Source organism: Natrix helvetica, assembly GCF_964273705.1.
Source record: "Natrix helvetica genome assembly, chromosome: 1".
NCBI classification, from domain to species: domain Eukaryota; kingdom Metazoa; phylum Chordata; class Lepidosauria; order Squamata; family Natricidae; genus Natrix; species Natrix helvetica.
The window spans coordinates 72,142,615-72,164,014 of NC_138548.1; the positions used below are offsets into that span (position 1 = coordinate 72,142,615).

Genomic DNA, 21,400 nt, shown 5'->3' on the forward strand with positions numbered 1-21,400 from the left:
TAACAGACTGATTTGACATGTAAATTATTCAAGATATGAGAGAGAAGTAGAATGATTATACCTGTCTAATGTTGTCTACCTGGCAGAGGGCAGCCAAGATGATGTGAGACATCAATATATTTAAGGCTATATATTCCTGGTTCTTACTGAGATTTTCTAACAATTGCAATACAGATTGATCTGACTGTTTAATGAAGCTAAGCTGGAAAACATTTGACCCATCATTTATCCAACTTTTGTATGTATTTTATCTATCCATGGCTTGACCTCATGCTACAGAAGAATCTCACAAGAACCAAAGACCACAAAATGTAAGCTACCAATACTTGCCATTTTAACAGCTGCAATTATATCCTTATGAGCCAGAATCTCAGCTTCAAAGGCTTGATGCTTCTGAAGAAGCTTCATTTTGTCACATGACTTGCTGAAGTTTTGAAAAGAAGGAACCTTCATCTTCTGCATGCGTTCATCAATCCAATCCTCTGCCTGTCACCAAAAGAGCAACATGATTATCACTGCACGTAAGGCTAAGAGTAGTATATGCAAATCTAATAAGATCAGATTTGTTTTTCAGTTTAAAAGTGCTATTCAGCCCAATGTGTGGCCTGAATTTCCAATTTGTAGATTTGCTAAAGATGTGTGTCTCTTGCAAAAGTATTGAATCTGTAAGTCAGTTTGCCATTTCAAATATGTGATATAATGTAACTCAGGGTTGTCAAACTGGTGGCCTGTGGGCTGGAGTTGCCACATGCAGATTACGCCCACCACAGCTCCACGAAGGGGAAAAACATCGTGAAACAGCACGTGACAGCAATATGATACTGCAAGTTTGACACCCATGATATAACTGAACTAGCTTTGAAATAAACCTGCAAACAAAAGCTTTGCTCAGTCCCTTAACTTTCTACATCAAAAGTGATCAGACTTAAATTAATGCAGTGAAACTTTTTTTTTTTTTTACAAGACTTGAGATCCACTATGAAGAGCCAAGTGGAAGTTAATGGTTGCAACATTCCTTCAGGTTTTACTATAGTTGGCTCTCCTGAAGAACTGAGTCAGGCCAAGAAATACTGATAAAATGAAGGCTATCAGCTAGTTGATAAAGAAATATCTTGGATTTCTTCCAACTGTAGAGGAATGAGATATAATAGTAACTCTCTAGTACTCATATGTTCTTTCCCAGCCCTTTGCTCTCCAGGTGAACTGGATTTTATTGCTGTAATTCATAGACCATATACTGTACCTAGCCACACTGGCTACAAATTTTGGTTTAGAGATTAATCTAAGTACGAGTAGAGGGGAAAGGTGCTGTAGCACTTAAATGCTGCATTATATTGTTTATGTTTAAATGTATATAAGAATACATGGAATGTGAAAACCATGTTCCAAAGCACAGAGCCTCAGAATTATAACAATAAAACAATGATAACAACAACAACAACTCTTTTGAGTTTTCTTTCTTTAAAAGATGTGAAAAAAATAAAAAACTCAAAAAGTGGGAAAACACAAGAGGGTCAGAAGGGGGTCAGGGGACCACAGGTGTCTTGGTGGGGTGGGCAAGGGTGGGGGTTAGATTGACAAAAGCAGTGTGGTAATGCTACAGGCATGGTCCAAAAGGAGTTTGTGGCGTGATGTCACAATATCGCTTTTGTCATTCTGATGCAAGCAGCAAGATCCTATGGATGTCACCGCAGATGACTGTGTCTGATCTTCTTCAGAATGACCTCTTCTGGAAATGAGATGCAGTGATTGCTTCCAGATGATACTTCAATTATTCTGCCTCAATTATTTCCTTAACAGAAAGTTTGATTACTATGTTGAAGCCGGCCATCTTCTTATATCCACACCAGCGGTGGGTTCCGGATCCCGGTGCAACTGGTACAGTGCAACAGGGCCTGGCGTCCACCACATAAATGTGCATAGCGTGCGCGCACATGCACTTACCGCCTGCGATGCTCGCGACGCCTCCGCGATGTTCCAACTGCTCGACGGAGTGTTGCACAGGCACCGTACGTTCCGTGCGCGTGCACAGAAGTACCGAAGAGCTCAAATACCAGTAAGGAGCGCAGGCAGGCGGGTGGGCCTTCCAGAGTACCGTACCGGAATGGTAACCAGTCTTCTGGTAGGCACCGGTACGCCCGTACCGGAACGTACTGGTCATAACCCACTACTGATCCACACATACACTACAACAATTAACCATTAAAGACAGTCTTCATTTACTGGCTGCTCATTCAGTGACCGTTCAAAGTCAGGACAACACTGAAAAAGGAGATTTATCATGGTTTTCAAACGTGGGCTATCTCAGCATCCCATCTGAGTAACCATTTGCAACCTTCTCAGCCAGCTTCTAACAAGCAATGTCATTGGGTAAACAGCAGGAAACCACAGATTTAATCTTAATCACCATGATCAATTTTTTTTTACTACCAGTTCTGTTGGCATGGCTTGGTGGGCATGGCAGAGGAAGGATATTGCAAAATCTCGATTCCCACCTCACTCTGGGACCAGTCAGAGGTGGTATTTGCTGGTTCTCCGAACTACTCAAAATTTCTGCTACCAGTTCTCCAGAACCTGTCAGAACCTGCTGAATTTCACTCCTGATCTGAATGGAGAGTGAGACAGCAACCTTCACTGTCTGCAAAGAGAATGAACATTTCTATTTCCCAGACAATACTTCAGTAATACGCAACTTATTCTTACCTCAGTTAGACTCTGGTAGAACAGAGCTAGCAGGAGTTCTACCTGCAATTTTTCTTGCCTACTTTGAGAAAGATCTCTGATGCATCTTCTTTTCTTTAACACCACACTCAGCCTCTGTTCAATCTGTGTTACTTCCAACTCACTACCTGGTTGCAATTTTTTCATTTGCTCCCGAAGAGAGTGCTCCTGAAAGACCAACACTTAAAATCACAACTACAGTTAACTGATCACAGGCTGCATACATAAAATATTTTTTTCTAGTAGAACAAAATTGCCCATAACTTAACACCAGTAATAAAAAAATATACAGATGTGTATTTGTGTGATATGAATGCAAAGCTTTCTGAGAATCTCTTCTTACCTTGTTGATATTATCTAAAATATTATTTGGGAAATTTTATTTAAGGGTAAATCCTTAAATTCACTGTATATTTTGTTTTCTGTGACATTTAGTGTCAAACTAAGATATTCTTTCTCCCCAGGTAAAATTTCTCAGATACGTTCCCTGAAAAAACTCCCATATTTCTTGAAAATCAGCCCTTTAAAGTGGTCTTATAAAGCAGCTTCTATAAAAAAAATTATATCTATTGTCTGAATTGCTTTTGCATAATACGTTTTCCAGTCCACCGACATGACACATAAACATCAGGTTTTACCTGGATATTTTCCCACGTCTTTTAAAATATATTATATATAAAGATTTTACCTTTTCTTCCTGAGAGGCTAGAATCTTTTCGAAAGCCCCCTGTTTCTTGATCTGCTGTATCACTTCATCCACACTGCTTCCAAAATCACAGCTTTTCAAATACATCTGTGAAAAATTGGAATCAGTTCTGGCAATATAGTTTTTTAAAAGGTACATGGAATTATCATGGGCCCAAATCTGTTGCTTTTTGGAATGAAACTCAAGACACATCAGATGATCAAATGATTTTAAGAGATTTACAATATGTGTTTCTTACACAGCTCTGGTCTCTTCTTAGACCAGAGCTTCTTAGTTCAGATATTTGAATTAATCAAGAGAAGAGGCATATAGTGTAGCCTGTTTGGAGCTTGGTTTTCTTTTTTTGTAAATATTATTTTCAAGAATTCCAAATAGAAAACCATGTTCAATGGATAACATAAAGATTTTTTAATTGATTAAATTTATATGCCACCCATCCCTGAAAGAATATAGCTTGAAAATTAGGCACAGGAATAAATTAGCTATATACATTCCAAACAGTATATGCTCCCAACCTGAGTCCTCTAAATTATCATTTATGTCCTAGTCACTCTAGGTGTAGATTTTTGCAATGAACACTTCACTGGGCTGCCCCTGAAATTTATGTAGCTGGCCAAATGTAGAATATGATAGGATAGGATTGGATAGGATAGAGTAGAATAACAGAGTTGGAAGGGACCTTAAAGGTCTTCTAAGCGAACCCCCTGCTCAGGCAGGAAATCCTATATCATTTCAGACAAATGGTTGTCCAATCTTCTTCTTAAAAACTTCCAGTGTTGGAGCATTCACAACTTTTGGAGGCAAGTTGTTCCACTGATTAATTGTTCTAACTGTCTCCTTAGTTCTAGGTTGCTTCTCTCCTTGATTAGTTTCCACCCATTGCTTCTTATCCTGCCCTCACGTGCTTTGGCGAATAGCTTGACTCCCTCTTCTTATAAAGGGGTATTAATGCTTCACGTGATCTTGATTCTATTCCTCTGTTAATGCAGCCTAGAACTGTGTTGGCTTTTTTTTGGCAGCTGCAGCACATTGCTAGTGACGAGAGTGTGCCATGATATATCCATGTAACATTGCCACTCAGCAAGCTGCACAGCTGTCAATTAGCTTTTGATGATATTCAAGATGCTGGTCACCACCTTGGCTTTCGGAGGACTGTTTATCTCCAATAGTTTCTGCCTGCCTGAAAATGGGTACTTAAAGGATCCTTTTAATTAAACAATGTCACCTGATAGGATGCAGGAAGCAAGCCTTCTCTGTCATGGTATCTGCCCTCTGAACAGAATTCCACAAAGGTCCCAGTTGGACTATTTTTAAAAAGTATTTGAAAACCTGGTTTTTTTCCAGGCCCTTGGGTTAGGGTGAGCAGGAAGCCTCTTCAGGGACTACGTATATTACTTGAATGTTTTCTTCTAAGATGGACATTCTGCTTTTTTAATATTTTGATTTCTATTGTTTTTTAATATTGTGTGCTTGTGGACTCTGGTGTCATTCCCAAAGACTGATTGCTATACCCATATATTTCCCTCTTATACCCACAAATAAAATAGGTAAATAAATACATTTTGACGTGGAACACAGACAGGGATGGGTTGCTGCCAACATTACCGCCAGTTCGGCGCACACGCCAAATGCGCATTCCGCCTGTGTGCATATTTGCACCTAAAAAGGTCTGTGCATGCTCAAAATGTAAAAAAAGGGGAAAATGACATTTCTTCAATGCAAATTGTTCTGTGCATGCACAGAACTGAAAATCAAGATGGTGGCGCTGTAGGATAATCGGTTCGGGGGCATGGCAGGCCTGGGTCACTGCCGGTTCCAGCGACCCATATCGCCAAATTGCTACCAGTTCAGCTGAACCGGTCCAAACTGGTAGGAACTCACCTCTGAACATAGATGAGAACAGAATACTCCCTTGTAAAGTACAGTAAGTATTTTACATTGCTACCTTTTCTTTAAAAATTACCAACTTTAATATATGACAGTTATAGTAGCTGTTCCTTTATGTGAATCATTTTATATTACATAGCAAGTGCTCATAAAACAAATAGCTGCAAAACATTTGTAACACAGGAAACTGAATACTCTTAAGTAAAATGCACAATAAATATAAATATATGTGTCACAAGGGATTCCATCCAGAGGGCTATTCATATAGCAGAACCTCCTCGAATTCTTCTCCTCATACCCATTCTAAACTGAATCCACTTAGATTGTCATGGTCTCATCTGAGGATGATATCTGAGAAGACAACAGGTCAAGCAGTTCCAAAGAGATTTCTTCACCTATTGAGTTACACCCTAGTGCAGACTGGAGCCAGGACTTCTTGTCCAGAACTTTTTTCTAGATTCAACGGTGTTGCAATTCACCCACCTCTTTGAAGGGCATTAATGCAAGGGTGACTATTGGAAAGGGGAGTTTTTTGTTTCAATCCCATCTTAAAATTTACATATCAAACTGTAGCTGCCATTAATTACCCATGACAATTTGCAGATTCAGAGAGTACAGTTGCATCACTATGTAAATACTGCAGTGAATTTGAGCAGCTCACTAATGAAAACAATACTCAGAGTGGCATTTCATATTTAACATTACAGCTCCTGAGGTCATTACTTCAAGTATGTGTCAGCTTATCACAGACTGAAGAATGGTATGCCCGATGTCCCGTCGCAATAATACACAAGGGTTTTCCATAATTAAAAAAAAATGAATAGAATAGAATCTTTGTACAGGTAGGAAAGCAGGATTCTGCATTCTAGAACTAAGCAATATTTATTTTTGAAATATTCTCCATGAGATCTAAATATTTCACAAAGTATGACACATGAACCAATGTCAGGCTCTATCATCGTATTTACATAACAGTGAAATGCAGATCATGATTAAGGTTACATTTTACTGTTTATCTTTTGCAATTAAATCTTATCAAGAAACAATAACATTTAAAAGAAATCAAGAGATCTTTTCAAAGACATTTTTAAAGTGGTCAAAAATGCATATATAGCATAATAACAACTAGAAATGTATTTTTCAAATCAGACTGAATTCTCTGTTGAAATGCTATTTTAAGAAATGGCAACTTTTTTTCTTCTTTCATAGAAATTGTTTAATCTTCCACCAACCTGCTGTCAAAATGTTTTTCTTACAGAAGACCTTCATTTTTGCACACTGCATAATATACAAGTGGATTTTTAAAATTTGTTCCTCATATTTTATTTTCCTTCAGTTAAAACTAATATTAAAAATCGGAGGGCTCTAATACCTTATCCCAAAACCAGATACATTTCCAAATGTATTTGTTCCTGGTGTGAGCTGACAAACTAATAAGGCATTTCTAGAAAAAAAGATTTAATATATTTTTGGTTTGAAAATATATATATGTATGTGTATCTATGCACACAGTCTCTCTCTCTCTCAATACATTTATGGTTCTTACAACTAATGACAGTTTACCGACACTATATACATACCTACATACAAACACACACCACTGGGAAATTCAACAAATGTGAACAGCATTTGCTGTGTGTGTGCATGTGCATGTGTATGCACACACACGCACACACACACACAGAAGTCTATTTCACTAAAGCCTAATATTTAGAGCCACTGAAGGCATAATTGGTTTTACTCCATGTGAAAGCTTGAAACAGCATAAATTAAGCAACAAATAGTAAACAGGCTTCCAAGGTCAACAAGAAACAAACCCACCTCTATAGTCTTACAGTTTCTAATCATCCTACTTTAAGAAAACAAAAGTACTCTTGGAGGCTTTACCATTCCTAGAAACGTTTGCAACAAATTAACCTGAAAAGTGATAATACTGTCAGTTAAAACTAATCCCAGAACAAATTACAGTTGAGGGTACATTTCTCTAAAATGGAATGGAAATCTTCACCACCTTTCTCCCAGTTCCAAAGGAAGCAATTTTTACTGAGATAGATGGACACCATGTATTCTCACCATGTCCATAAGATGATGCCCGCATATTTGTTAAGAATGCAGTTTGACTTGCATTCGTTGCAGCATCTGGATCCTGAAGATGCTCTTGTGAAGGTTGGTATTCAGGACAATAAACAGGATTTATGGACAATAAGATGCTGGAGCTTTTGCAATCTGACTGTAAAGTAGAACCACCCATATCTGAACACGAAGCTTTGATCAAGACTGAAGGAGCTGGCTGTTTTCTGAACTCTCTTACTACTTTAATAGGAAAGGATGTCCAAGGGGTGGCAAGTATTAAAGATATCTTGGAAATCTTGTGATGAGCAGGAATTATTCCAATACTAGAAGTCTTCTGAAATTCTTTGCTAGCTGAGTGATGGTTCTGAAAGATGAGCATATCAGGATCTAATGTTGAATGCGTAACTTTTCTTTTGCCGAGAAGGGCATCTGCTTTAGCTAATGTAGATGGTGTCAACCATATTTCTTTGAAGACTGTCTGTGGAGGAAGAATGGGGCACTTAGTGGGGTTGGTGACATGAAGTTGTTTCACCTGGTGATCTGCAGAGTTTCCAGAAGGGATAACTTGATGACTCTTCTGGGTTCCTCTTGTAAGACCAGGAGATGTAGCTGAGATCTTTTTCTGATGAGGTAATAGAACACTGGAATAAGCAGCTCTAATTGGTTTGATAGCAACACTGCAAGTTGAAATATAGAGTTTTACTGAAGCATGGAGATCTGAAAACTGAGAATTGCACCGATGATAGTTCTGCTCTGTCAACTTGGAGTTGCAAGGTGCAAGAATTTGATACAGATTTTTATTCTGAGATGATGAAGCGTCTGGAATGGCACACAGAGAAACATCTAGACGTGATGTCCAGCATGGTAGAGCTCTTGAAGCAGCCGAATGGAAAGCTGCTGCAGAAGAATGACAAGCATCCCAGTCATTTCCTTTCCAGTCACTGGCACCACTGCAGGAGACAAGCAATGATTGAGCATCAATGCTGTTGTGTCCTTTGCATCGAGTATCTCTCAAAAGTGTGGGGCAGGCAGACTTGACGGTGGAGGAATTAATACAACTGTTATCTTTCTCTAAACCATTCCTCTTTTTCGAATGTGCCAACATTATATCTAGCCTTGAGCTGTGAACCTCTGAAGACAGGCAGGGAGAAGGCAAGATGTCACTTATTGATAAGGTCTCTGCAGATGATGAATGAGCTGGAAAATACCAGGCTGAGTCTGATATACTTTCTGCTGGTGGCATCCTTTGGAAAGAAGCATCATAAACAGCAGCTCTGGAGATTGGTGATGGAACCCCTATGGCAGAAGACAACATAACTTCCACTGTGGAAATATAGATGGGTGTGCCTGAAGTCTTGTTAGGAAGATATTTGCATGACATCCTGCAGTTTTTAATCCTCAAGTTTGAAAAGCTAAAGCAATCTCTGCTTCGGAGCTGTTGCTTAAAACAAATGTTTCATCCTTTTTAGCTTGGCAGTAGAGATCTCCATTCTTCCTCTGGTGTGAATAAGTGAAATGTAAAGAAGTATTTCTATAATGAAGGCATCTGTATTTGATTAAGAACGAGACGTAGTAGAATTGGCATGACTGCTCAATCAGTCTGCAAAATAATAGGAGCATGCAGCAAACTGAAAAAAACGATCAGAATGATGAGGCAAAAGCCAGAAATGTAATCCAAGACCTAATTAACAGTTCTTAATTTTTTTTTAAAGTTATTAACTCACCAATGCTTCTATAGGCTTGAAAGACAAGATTAAGTTCCACTGGTGCTAAAAGCTAAAGAGCTTCACTCTATCCCTCTCTCAATCTGCACAAGGAATAGCAGCTTCTCTGTTTAACAAGTCTTAGAAAAATTTCCTACAACTCTTCCAAGTAATGGCATACCCAGAGTCAGTAATAAAAAGACAGATATATACTTGCTTAATTTCCTCCATATGTGCTTCTATTTACTTTAGGACAGAGAAATCCCAGACTAAACCTTGCTGAAATCTTCTGAAGCTTTAAGTAATTTGGATGTAACCTAAGCTGCTGGCATAAAATCAAGGCCAGGCACACTGGCACAGGGAATGAATGGAAAAGCATTCTACTTCGGAACATGACCCCATGCTTTTCTTTCTTTCCTATGCCACTGCTGGGACAGTCTTTATATAAATTTACAGTTCAGTTCAATCAAGATCCATTGCAATAAAAGACAAATATTCACACACAGTTAACACCATCCCCACACTCCCTTTTCCAAATACAGACAAAAAGTTAATGGTGCATTGCCCTCTCAGTTTTAAATGCTTGCTTTCTGCTAGTATCATGCAACTTAACAAGGGCTAACCTGGCTGCGATAAAGCCACTTGAAAGCTCCATCTGAAAGTTTGGTATTATGGGACAGGAAAATGTAAGAATTTAGATGAAAGACTTTTGGTCTCCTTTCTAAAGAACAATAACAAAAAAAAACCCTATTAAACAAGAATTCGTCCTCTTCAAATATAGAATGAGCTTCCACTATAAACCTGGTGGAAATGAGTTCAAGATTTTATGACCTGTATCATGGATTCACAAAATACTTTCTACACCATAATCATACAAGCAGAAACTGCTATTTTAACCAGGGAGTAATGGGGCGGACACTGTCAGCAGCTTACAGTTTCTTCACTTCTGGGACACATCACAGTTACCAGGGAAGTAATTTTCAATTGAACCATGTTATATAGAAAAGGAATAATCTCTTCCTTCTCATCTGCTACAATAGCTAACCCCTGATGCTTTCCTTTGCTGCTGCTAACTTAAAAAGCAAATATTTAATGCTAAAATATCAACCAAACTCAGTATCAGATTGTAATGCCTGAGGCTGTGCTATTTTCCAAAGCACAGAAGCCAAGACAAAAAGCAATGGATGAAAACTAATCAAGGGGAAAAAAACAACCTAGAACTAAAAAGAAATTTCCTGACAGTGAGTGCAACAAACCAATGGAATGGCTTGCTTTGAGAAATTGTGGGTGCGCCATCACTGGAGAAGGAGCATCTCCAGTGAAAGAGACTGGACAGCCATTTAACTGAAATGGTACAGGGTCTCCTGCTTGAGCAGGAGGTTGGACTAGAAGACCTCCGAGGTTCCTTCCTACTTTGTTATTCTATTGTTTTGTTATTCTGTGATAGTTTTTTTTCAGAATCAAAGGATTAATTTCACATCATATACCCTTGCACAGGTGTATTATTGACCATGCTATTAAGAAGTTAGAAACCAAATATCCTTTTAGGACTAACAATAAGGTTGATTGAAAGCAAATGTTTTCTTACTAATATGATGCGTTTTCTATACATGCAACTATTTAGGTATAAGATAGAAGGAATAGGTGGAGCATAGACAAAAAGAAGAGATTAAGAACTTAATAGATTAAAATGCACCTTATAATGCATCAAAACACCAATAAAGCATGTGCTAGCACTACCTCTTGGGAGTTTGAGATGTTGTCCAGGTATTCACAGTCTCGGTAAAATATCTGCAAAAGATGGGTCTTCTCCAGCCATTCCTTCTTTTGTGTCCATACCTGGTACACCCTGTGTTTTGCTTCTATCAGAGTTTTTAATACACTTTGAATCTGAAAAGAAGAAGCCAACTGCTATAAAATGTCAGTAATAATCCATGAAGGGGCAGTGGTTGATATGTAATTTATATGGCTGTAAAAAAAATATGCTAAGGCTCAATTTCCAATTATAATTACATCAATTGTCTGTTTATACGTAAGGAAGCAGGTGGGTGTGTTTTAATAAAACTCATTTTTCCTTTGAAAAGTGCCATATCTTGCTTGGTTTTTATCTCTTGAAATCTTTGGATTTAAAAACCTACTCATAACAGGTTAATTTTGTGGAAATGTTGGTGGTCTGAGCTCTGTGCAAAGTTACAAAATTGTATCATGTGTATGTATACTTCTCCTGTTGCCATTTTCTGTTCCAGTGCAAGCTTTTGTCCCAGCTGTGATGCTCGCTCATAAATCTCATCTCGAGACTCAATCTCTGGCAGTAGCTGCTGATGCTGATTAATCTTCAGACCACTGGTAGATACATCACGAATGGTCTCCTCAGCTGTCATTTCTCTTATCATCTCAGATGCCCAGGAAGAATAGTCCCATACCTTAAAATTGAGGACAGGAAGTTTAAGATGTGGGGTAAGATTTATATCCTTAAAAGATAATATACAGTAGGTAACAGATGATACTTCCTGTGGCTCAGTTCACACATAGCACTAAAATGCGGTTGGTTACACATTGTGTTTTGCCTCAAACAAACCAAAAACTGTCAAGGTTATCTATTTATCAAGTATAGAATATATTGTATGTCCTTGGGGCATCAAGGCTCAGCTATGTGGATTTATTGCAGCAAAACTGTAAAGCAATTACAAAGAAATCCATGTAACTGCGTTGCATACATCAAATGCAAGTTCTATTTATAACAATTCATGTTCAAATTTCAAATTTCCGGTGCCTCTTTCTTCTTCTTGCTTTGCATAAAGCTCTGGAGGTAAATCTCTCTTGGGCAGGAAGTATCATTTCCATTTGTTCCTGGTTTTTGTGATATTAAATGCTTAATGTAATATCAAGCTGTTTTCTTTTCATAATGACATAATGACTTTTTATGATATGTGAATCCAGTCAGTGTCAGTGTTCTCAATAATTGGTATGGATCTACGTGCTCTCAGCTCCATTTTAATATGACAGATACATAATAATTAATAATAAAGTATGGATCTAATGCAGACACATAGCCCTTCTCCTAAAATGTAATAATGCAATATTATTCTAATTCAAATGGAGCAGAAGAACAATATTGTAGTCGAATAGCAACAGAAGTACAAGAGTTTACAGGATGATAAAACCAGTATGAACCAAAATTATAACATAATACAATTGCAAAATAATGTTAAACCCTAAATATTAAAACTGTATTATTTTCCATTTTGTAAAATACTATCTTACTGGTTTGGATGTTGATGGCACTTGCACAGTACTTTGATAATGGTTTTGTTTGGCCTCCAATCTTGACTTTTGACCTTACTAGCTTCAAGCTACATACCTGCAGTATCTCAAATGCACACCAACAAGCATCTTCCAGTTTTTCACAAAGTAACTAAACTGCTTGAGCAAGTGTAGTATAATAGAGTATTTGAATTGTTGAGCTAATGGCTGACTCAAAACTCTGCTCAGCTTTAAAATTCTTGGGGGAAATCCCCCTATTTTACATGATTGTAATGAAGGTAATGCATGACTCTGAAGTCCAGAAGGAAAAGGTATGATCCTAATGTCACAAATAGGAAATAAAGGTAGTGCAGTTGACTTGGGAAAAAAACCAGAAGGAACAGGATTAGGTGGAACTATTTCCTTATTTAAATGTTCAGAAAAGTCCTTCTATATGCTCGGGATCTGTGTCTACCAAAGGACCAGAAAGATTCAGAGACAATAATTCCCCAGTTTGACCTTCTCTTTGATGGTTAATTGTGTGTCATTCATTATTATGCCTGCCTTACTAGATTGCAATTGTGGGAAGGAATTCAAATGAGAGAAGAAGAAAAAATCATGTGGTCAGTGTTAACAATAGATGTTTGGGGTCTACTGCTGAGCTCCAAGACAATGACAGGGTCCATTGCTATGGAATTCCATGAAATAAAAATCCTGTTGGATCCTCATTAACATTTTGAACCTTTCTGAGCATAGCTCAGCTTATTTTTCTCCAGTGCCCTAGGTGTTCCACAGGTGAGCACAGTGGAAAACACAAATGGTGCCAGATTTGCTTGCCTGGGTGTGTTTGGGTGTCTTCTCCTAATCAAAGTGCCTTCTGGTTGGTTGAGAACCATACCCAACAAAGGCCACTTTGATTACACTTTCCATCACAATGATCCCTGGTGACGTAGTGCTTAGAATGCAATATTGCAGGCTAACTCTGCCCAGATCCTGGAGTCTGATCCTGACAGGCTCAAGGTTGACTCAGCCTTCCATCCTTTCCATGGTAAAATGAGGACCCAGATTGTTGGGGGCAATATATTGATATTGTAAACTGCCTAGAGAGTGCTGTAAAGCACTATTAAGCAGTACATAAGTCTAAATGCTATTGCTATAATAAAAAACACTCTTCTCATAGATTTCATGGCCTTTAGCAGAAAGGGTGGTGACAAAAATAGAAGGCCCCCCCCCCACAGATTTAAGTTGGTTTAGGAAAATAGGGGAGGAGTGAAAAAATAAGTAATGCTATGAGAAGAAACCATATAGGAAGACTATACGAGTAAACAAAAGTGAGAGAAATAAAGGAAAGAATTGAGAAAAGTCAAGTTGAACACTCACTACAAGTTCAGGAAAATCTTAGACAATACGATAAACACAACAGCGTGGATTTCAAATATTTTGAATAACTACCCTAGAAATTTATTAGATAAAAGAACTTTACAAAGATTGATTTTGAGACAGATTTTTAAATGTTTTTCATTATAAGTATGCTGGCAATATTATATTAATAGATCCATATGAAAGATGGATGTCATCCTTTAGCTTCATAGAACATCATGCCTGCAAAGGCCTTTTGTTTTCCATAAGACCTAATCAGGATCATGCACCTTTAGAATGTATACTATAAATGAACACATTAATACAGGTACATGATATGACATTCTGCAGTTAAATGTGTGCAATTGTATGGATCAGTTGCGGAATATTGGTTGACCATTCTGGATAATACTGGCCAATACAACTGGAGAGCTGAATAATATAGGATTTTTTTTAAAAAATAGAAAAGAACATTGAAATCCTCACATAGGTTTGGAAGCGGTATAATCTGCAAGCGTGCTCCAGCTGCTCCCTGTTTTTTTCCACTTTGCACCGCAAGACTTCCCAGTTCTCTACTAAGGCCTGTTGCTTTGCCTTGATCTCGGCTGCTTGCCTCTCAGAGCACAGGCAGAGCACGCCATCTGCGGTATCAATCAAAACATGCAGCTGCAAAACAGGAAAAACCCCCGAAGTGAATCATTTAACGTTTAAAATAAAAGTTGAAGAACTCATCCATCAATGACATCTCTCCCAAACGATGGGTATCTCCACTCCACTCTATACAGAGCTTCATAAGCAGCCAGAGTCTTGAATTCCAGTTTGCAGAGATGAGCAGGCCTCAGAAAATTAAACTATTGAAACAGACTGTCTCTAGTCTATTTACACTAACTGGGGATTTGAAACTGGCACAATATCTGTAGCTGGCTGTACTAAGTAGCCCAGGAGGACAATCTGTCATGTCTATATGAGAAATAGTCTGATAGCACTGGCAGGAATATAGAGGAGCAGATGCCGCCAAATCATTTTTGTTTCTGCCTCTCATTCGTCCATCAGCAAATCTGTCAGGCCAAGTGCTGCTTTTGCTTCTTCTCACTACTCAATATGTTCATTGCCTTTCCCTCTCTTCCTCCAAAAGGAGGTGGAGGAAGAATTGCTGAAGCTAGCAGCTCACAAGGTAGCAAAAACAATGCTGGACAAATACTGGGAAGGTGAAATTTCGTAAGGGCAAGGTTGGGTGGACTGAGTTTGCAGCTATGGAGCTTCCTCTTCTTTCCCAAAAGTCTCAGCCTGGTAATCCATATAATTTCTCCTCCTGTGTGGTAAGGAGGTAAAAGAGTTATAGGTGGGGCACCCTCATTTCAAGGCAAGGAAGGGCTCTACCATCTCATCCATAGCACTTGAAAGAACCCTCTGAGAAAGTCCTACTCCAAGGCTTTCTTCCTTGGTTCATTTATTAAATTTATGTCTCATATTTCATTCGAGTAGTGGGGTGGCCTAGAGGTGGAGTTCTCGCCTCACAGTCAGGAGGCTGTGAGTTCGATCCTAGGTAGAGGCAGATATTTCTCTCCATGGGCACATGAAAATATATCTGTTGAACAAAACTCCACATTGGCAACAGGAAGGACATCTGGCCAGTAAACAACTCCATTCAGTTTCCCAGACTCCCCACCACAAGGAATTATGGGATCATTAAAAGATGATGATGATGTCTCATATTTCATTCATGAATTCAAAGTGCCATACCTAGCACTTGCATCCCTAATTTTCCCTGGAACAACACCTAATATTGAGGCAGGGAGGCTGGCTTAATGTTACCCAATGAATTTCCATGTCTGAAGGTAGACTATAACCTGACCTTTCCTGCTCCTAGTCCAATGCATTAACTACTTGTTGATGGCATCTTGCTGATGATTAGTTTAAGTTCAAATTCATATTTAAAGCATATTCATATTTAGAAGACAAGAACCACAGGCACATTCAAGACTGTTATATCTGTAAGCTGCACAGAATTTCTGTGAGTTGGGCAGCCATTAAATTTTCTTAATACATTTTTTTTAGGAACGCAGTATATCTTACCTGCTGCTCATTCCCAAATAATTCATGCTCAAGAGTTGCTTGCTTACGTAGTTGTGACTGCACCCCATTCAGATCTTTAGCAATGGAATCTGGGATGGTCTTCAATTTGTCCTAAAGACCAAACACATTTTCTGTTAATCATTCTGGTTTGATTTTGTTCTACATTAGGCATAGGGAAGTATATAAAACTCTTTTCATTTGCATATGCGGGAGTCTATTTGTAAATGAAAAGAATCATACCCATAAAGTGATCTAAATCCCTCCCCTTCCACTGTATAAAATCTTTGCTCTCCAACCCAACTTTGATACTGGAAAGAAAGAGGCTGAAGAAAAAAGTATTTCATGCAGTGGGGTACAATTTAATCCCATTAGCAGTGGTATATTAACCATTAAGCAGACTAAGCACGTGCTTAGGACACCTGGCCCAAAGGGGGCACCACAAAGTTGAGAAAGAAAAAAAAACCAATGAAGATTTGTACAGTATATACAAAGGAAGGAGCAGTGGTGGATTCAAATAATTTAACAACTGGTTCTCTGCCCTAATGATTTCTTCCAACAACCAGTTCACCAAACTGCTCAGAAAGTTAACAACTGGTTCTCCCAAAGTGGTGTGAACTGGCTGAATCCCACCACTGGGAGGGGGCACCAAGATTTGTCAATGCTTAGGGCACCAGTGAGCCTTAATCTGCCATTGCCCATTATTCATTTAAGCCAAATTTCCACATTTTGATATGTACATATGAGAGAAATATGGGAATAAAACATTGGACAACTCTTTTTCTTTCTCCTGTTATATTTTCCTGATTTAAAAATATTATGGACAAATGTAAACTTAGACAATACTATAATTTTACATTTATTGTTAGCCATCAAGATTGCTTAATGTACTGCAGCGAGAACAGTGTTTGCACAACAATGGAAAAGTGAAGAGAGCCCAACAGATGATGATGTAATTAGAAAAACATTAGAATGTGCAGAAATGAATAAGCTAACACTCACAATTAAGGAAAAGAAAAAAAAAACCTGAATACTTTTTGACCTGGGATTCATTTTATCAATGGCTAGATGATAAGAACGGGAGCCAGAAACAGGGAAATATAAGGAAGGACTAGTGATGTAAGAAATATATGTTAACTTGGTTAAATAAATATTAAGATTGCTGTTATTATTATTAAGATTAATATAATTGTTATTAATGAAAGGAATATTGTTGTGAACATTATGATTATTACTTCCCAGAATGGATGTACCCAGACAACACACTGTTCAATTGAAATGGGAATTTTTGTATGTAAGAAAATAAAATAAAAACATATATTTTTTAAAAAGAATATATTGCTTAGGGTGGAAAGGTTAGGTAAACAATAGAAATGAATGGTTGTTGTTTCCTATCTAATACGAACCTCGGAAAGACACATGTTTGGGCAGAAAAACTTTCTTTCTGACACAATTTTACCTCAATGTGGCTCAGAGCTTCCACCAAGTCCTGCAGGCACTTGTAAATTGCTTCAGCATCTTGCAACTGTTTGCCTTTGTAGTTTGTCATCTCCAGCAACTCCTGCCAGTTGTTGCTAAAGCGGGAAAAAAGTCAGACGTATGAAGCAGTATCCAGAAGCAAGACAGAAGTGGACAGTCATGAAAAAATGCGTCAGTCAGCAATGAGCTACCTATCAATCAACTATGCGAATTTCTGAAGGTGTTTTTCTGGAATGGAAGTTAAAAAATACACAGTGGTGTCATACTATAAATCTATCAACCTTCCTCTTACAAGAAATCTATCAGACTTTCTTGAGTTAAGATTTAAAACAAATTAAGAAATGTGTGCATGTGTACAGCTTTATTCTCCTGAATTAATTAACAAAAGTATACATGTATGCATATAAGACTGGAGATGATGATGATGATGATAATGGAAAAGATTCTGTAAATAGCCAACCATTCTTTCTTTCTATCACCTATCTATCTATCTATCTATCTATCTATCTATCTATCTATCTATCTATCTATCTATCTATCTATCTATCTATCTATCTATCTATCTATCTATCTATCTATCTATCATCTATCATCTATCTATCATCTATCTATCTGTCTGTCTGTCTGTCTGTCTATCTATCATCTATCTATCTATCTATCTATCTATCTATCTATCTATCTATCTATCTATCTATCTATCTATCTATCTATCTATCTATCTATCTATCATCTATCATCTCTGAGAGGTTTTTATACAGATAAAATTATATAAACAAACTAATACCATACTTTAAACTAATAAAAATATACGATCATATAGAAATAATCAAAATGTGTGTGTGTGTGTGTGTGTGTGTTGCAATCCATTGTTGCAAATCAAATCTACATTTCTCCTTCCACTTCTGCAAAATTCTGAATAGTTTAAGAAAGATCTTAGATCTTGCAGCAAAGTAGACATGCCACCCAAATGTTCTTCTTCATGGAATATTTTTCCCCCCATATGGCTCTTTTATAGCTTCCCGATCCTTGTCTTGTGAAAGAAAAGATCAGACTGAAAAAATAATGGAAAAAGACAAGAATGCTTTCTTACCTCAACTGTTTCTGCTTCTTTCGAATCTCCCTGGATTCAACATGGCCATGATCCAACATTTTCTGCGCTAACTGATGACATGCAGCAACTCTCTGGGCAGCAATTTCCACCTGATGCTGGGATTTTTCATATTTGACGCAAAGAAGCTTTTGAAGAAGATGAATAGAAGGAAAATTGAAGTGATGAATAGTTTTGAATAACTTTTCCAACTTAACCCATCTGATTTTTCCTGTGTGATCCCAGTATGAATTTATTTCAACGTACAGTGTCTACGAAAGTCTGAAATTCCAAACATCTTTGTTCCATATTTTGCTTTAGAAGGATAATCCTAGAACAATTTCAAAAGCTTTACCATCTTTCCTGCAGTTTTATGTCAGCTCAAACAATTATAAATATTACACAGGGAGTCTCTTCATGGCATTGACTTTATTTCATAAGAGCTAAAATTTTGCTCAACTTTTATAGAGGACCTCTTATCTCCACTTGAGTCTGTCGAAATGCCAAAGTCTCCATTGGAAACCAAATAAGGTGAGATGATTGGTGATGCATTTATTAGATTGAAGTGCTTGCTTCTTATGCCATTTTATGCCATTAGAAGATCTTTTTTGCATTGATTTTGAATTCTGCCAACTGACTTTTATAATCTATACAATACAATACAATACAATACAATACAATACAATACAATACAATACAATACAATACAATACAATACAATACAATACAATAGCAGAGTTGGAAGGGACCTTGGAGGTCTTCTAGTCCAACCCCCTTCCTAGGCAGGAAACCCTATACCGTTTCAGACAGATGGCTATCCAACATCTTCTTAAAGACTTCCAGTGTTGGGGCATTCACAACTTCTGGAGGCAAGCTGTTCCACTGATTAATTGTTCTGTCAGGAAATTTCTCTTCAGTTCTATCATGTCTCCCCTAGTCCTTCTTTTCATTAAACTAGACATACCCAGTTCCTGCAAATGTTCTTCATATGTTTTAGCCTCCAGTCCCCTAATCATCTTTGTTGCTCTTCTCTGCACTCTTTCTAGAGTCTCCACATCTTTTCTACATTATGGCGACCAAAACTGAATGCAGTATTCCAAGTGTGGCCTTATCAAGGCATTATAAAGTAGTATTAACACTTCACGTGATCTTGATTCTATCCCTCTGTTTATGTAGCCTAGAACTGTGTTGGCTTTTTTGGCAGCTGCTACACACTGCTGGCTCATACTTAAATAGGACGAGGACTCCAAGATCCCTCTCACAGTTACTACTATTGAGCAAGGTACCACCTATACTGTACCTGTGTATTTAGTTTTTCTTGCCTAAATGTAGAACCTTACTCTTTTCACCATTGAATTTCATTTTATTAGATAGTGCCCAATGTTCAGGTTTGTCAAGATCCTTCTGTATCTTGAGCCTATCTTCTGGAGTGTTGGCTATTCCTACCAGCTTGGTGTCATCTGCAAATTTGATGAGTTCCCCATTTATTCTCTCATCCAAATCATTGATGAAGATGTTGAAGAGTACTGGGCCCAAAATAGAGCCTTGGGGTACTCCACTGCATACTTCCCTCCATGTAGATGCAGTTCCATTGAGGACTACACATTGAGTGCGGTTGGTCAGCCAGTTAGGAATCCATCTGGTGGTGAACCCACATTCTTCTACTTTATCTAGTAGTAGGTTATGGTCTACCTTATCAAATGCCTTACTGAAGTCCAAGTAAACTATATTGATGGCATTCCTCTGGTCCATTAATTTTGTCACTTTGTCAAATAATGCAATAAGATTAGTCTGGCATCTAGTAGTACAATACTTTTACTGAAGTAGTGTCTTGGCCTCATTTACTTGAAAATGTCTTCCAATTCTATGATGCTACTTATAAATGAAATCTAATCATGCAAAATCTATTTTTTAAAATCATCTCAAGTGTAAAAACCAAAAAAGAAAGCAAAAAAAAAAAAAAGTAGTGACCTCAGTGAGATCATGCACCATATGAACAGTGCTTTGGAGGGGGAGGATTATTTATTTGGACTTCAAAGTTTAGCCTCTAATCCAGGGGTGTCAAACCTCAATTTCATTGAGGGTTATGTTTGATCTGGGGGGGGGGGCGATGTGGGCATGGCCAGGGTGGGCATAGCCAGCTCAATGTCACTTGTGTCAGGAGCACCTGTGGTGGTTAAATGCTAAGGCAGGATTTCTCTCAGACCCTCCCTCCATCTTGTTATAATCTCCTTCCTTCTTTCCTTCCTTCCTTCCTTCCTTCCTTCCTTCCTTCCTTCCTTCCTCCCTCCCTCCCTCCCTCCCTCCCTCCCTCCCTCCCTCCCTCCCTCCCTCCCTTTGCACCCCCCTGAGATCTGTTTTTGCTGGCAGAGGGTTGTTGAAGGTGGTCATGGCTGAAAACGGAGCCTGGGGAGGCCATGCTTGGGCCTCCTAAGCTCTTTTTCACTGGCAGGAGTATTGCAGGCCAGCCCTTTGCTGTTTCCAGAGAGGCCCAGTGTGCCAGATCCAAGCACCCCGTGGGCTGAATCTGACCTGCAGGCTTCAGGTTTGACATCCCTGCTCTAATCGAAGGGGGTTCAGTTATTACTCCAATTGATGATCATATCTATGTTTATTTCAAATAAGATTCTTTTGATTTTTTTATGTGCAATCTCCTTGATCAGAAAAATAATATTTTCATCATTATCCTGTTGATAGCCTACTAATTATTTGGAACAATGAGTAATCATGAATAGAATTGCCCTTTATTCAAGCATCTAAATTTCATAAATATTTCTTGCCTGCAAAAGCTTTTCTAAAATAATGATTAATCAATGCATTAATGTGGCTAAAAAGATTAGTCAAATTCTGATGACTTCATAGATACATTCACATACTACCCGTGACAGCAACAGTTTACCTTTGTCTTCTGAGATGCTATTTCAACTCCTCAGTCCAACCTATAGATCTGATGTTTCCAAGTTTCCTATGCAAGTATTAGCTAGACTCAAACAACTTACCTTATGAGCCCAGACGAGGTTGGCCAGAGGCTAGTTTCAGTTGAAAGTAATCAGCTTCACCAACACCTTA

The 21,400-nt window shown here is 38.1% G+C and overlaps 1 protein-coding gene across 1 annotated transcript in view; it reads right to left on the reverse strand.

The window, feature by feature from the left end:
- Positions 1-21,400, reverse strand: part of SPTBN5 (spectrin beta, non-erythrocytic 5) — a gene marked incomplete at its 5' end in the record, with an annotated part of 109,363 nt that overhangs the window by 45,234 nt on the left and 42,729 nt on the right. The window contains 9 exons of the mRNA XM_081942792.1: positions 327-486; positions 2,704-2,889; positions 3,410-3,514; positions 10,831-10,980; positions 11,310-11,513; positions 14,179-14,358; positions 15,769-15,879; positions 17,225-17,339; positions 18,335-18,480. Coding sequence (XP_081798918.1) covers positions 327-486; positions 2,704-2,889; positions 3,410-3,514; positions 10,831-10,980; positions 11,310-11,513; positions 14,179-14,358; positions 15,769-15,879; positions 17,225-17,339; positions 18,335-18,480 — 1,357 coding nt within the window. The remainder of the gene's footprint in view (positions 1-326; positions 487-2,703; positions 2,890-3,409; positions 3,515-10,830; positions 10,981-11,309; positions 11,514-14,178; positions 14,359-15,768; positions 15,880-17,224; positions 17,340-18,334; positions 18,481-21,400) is intronic.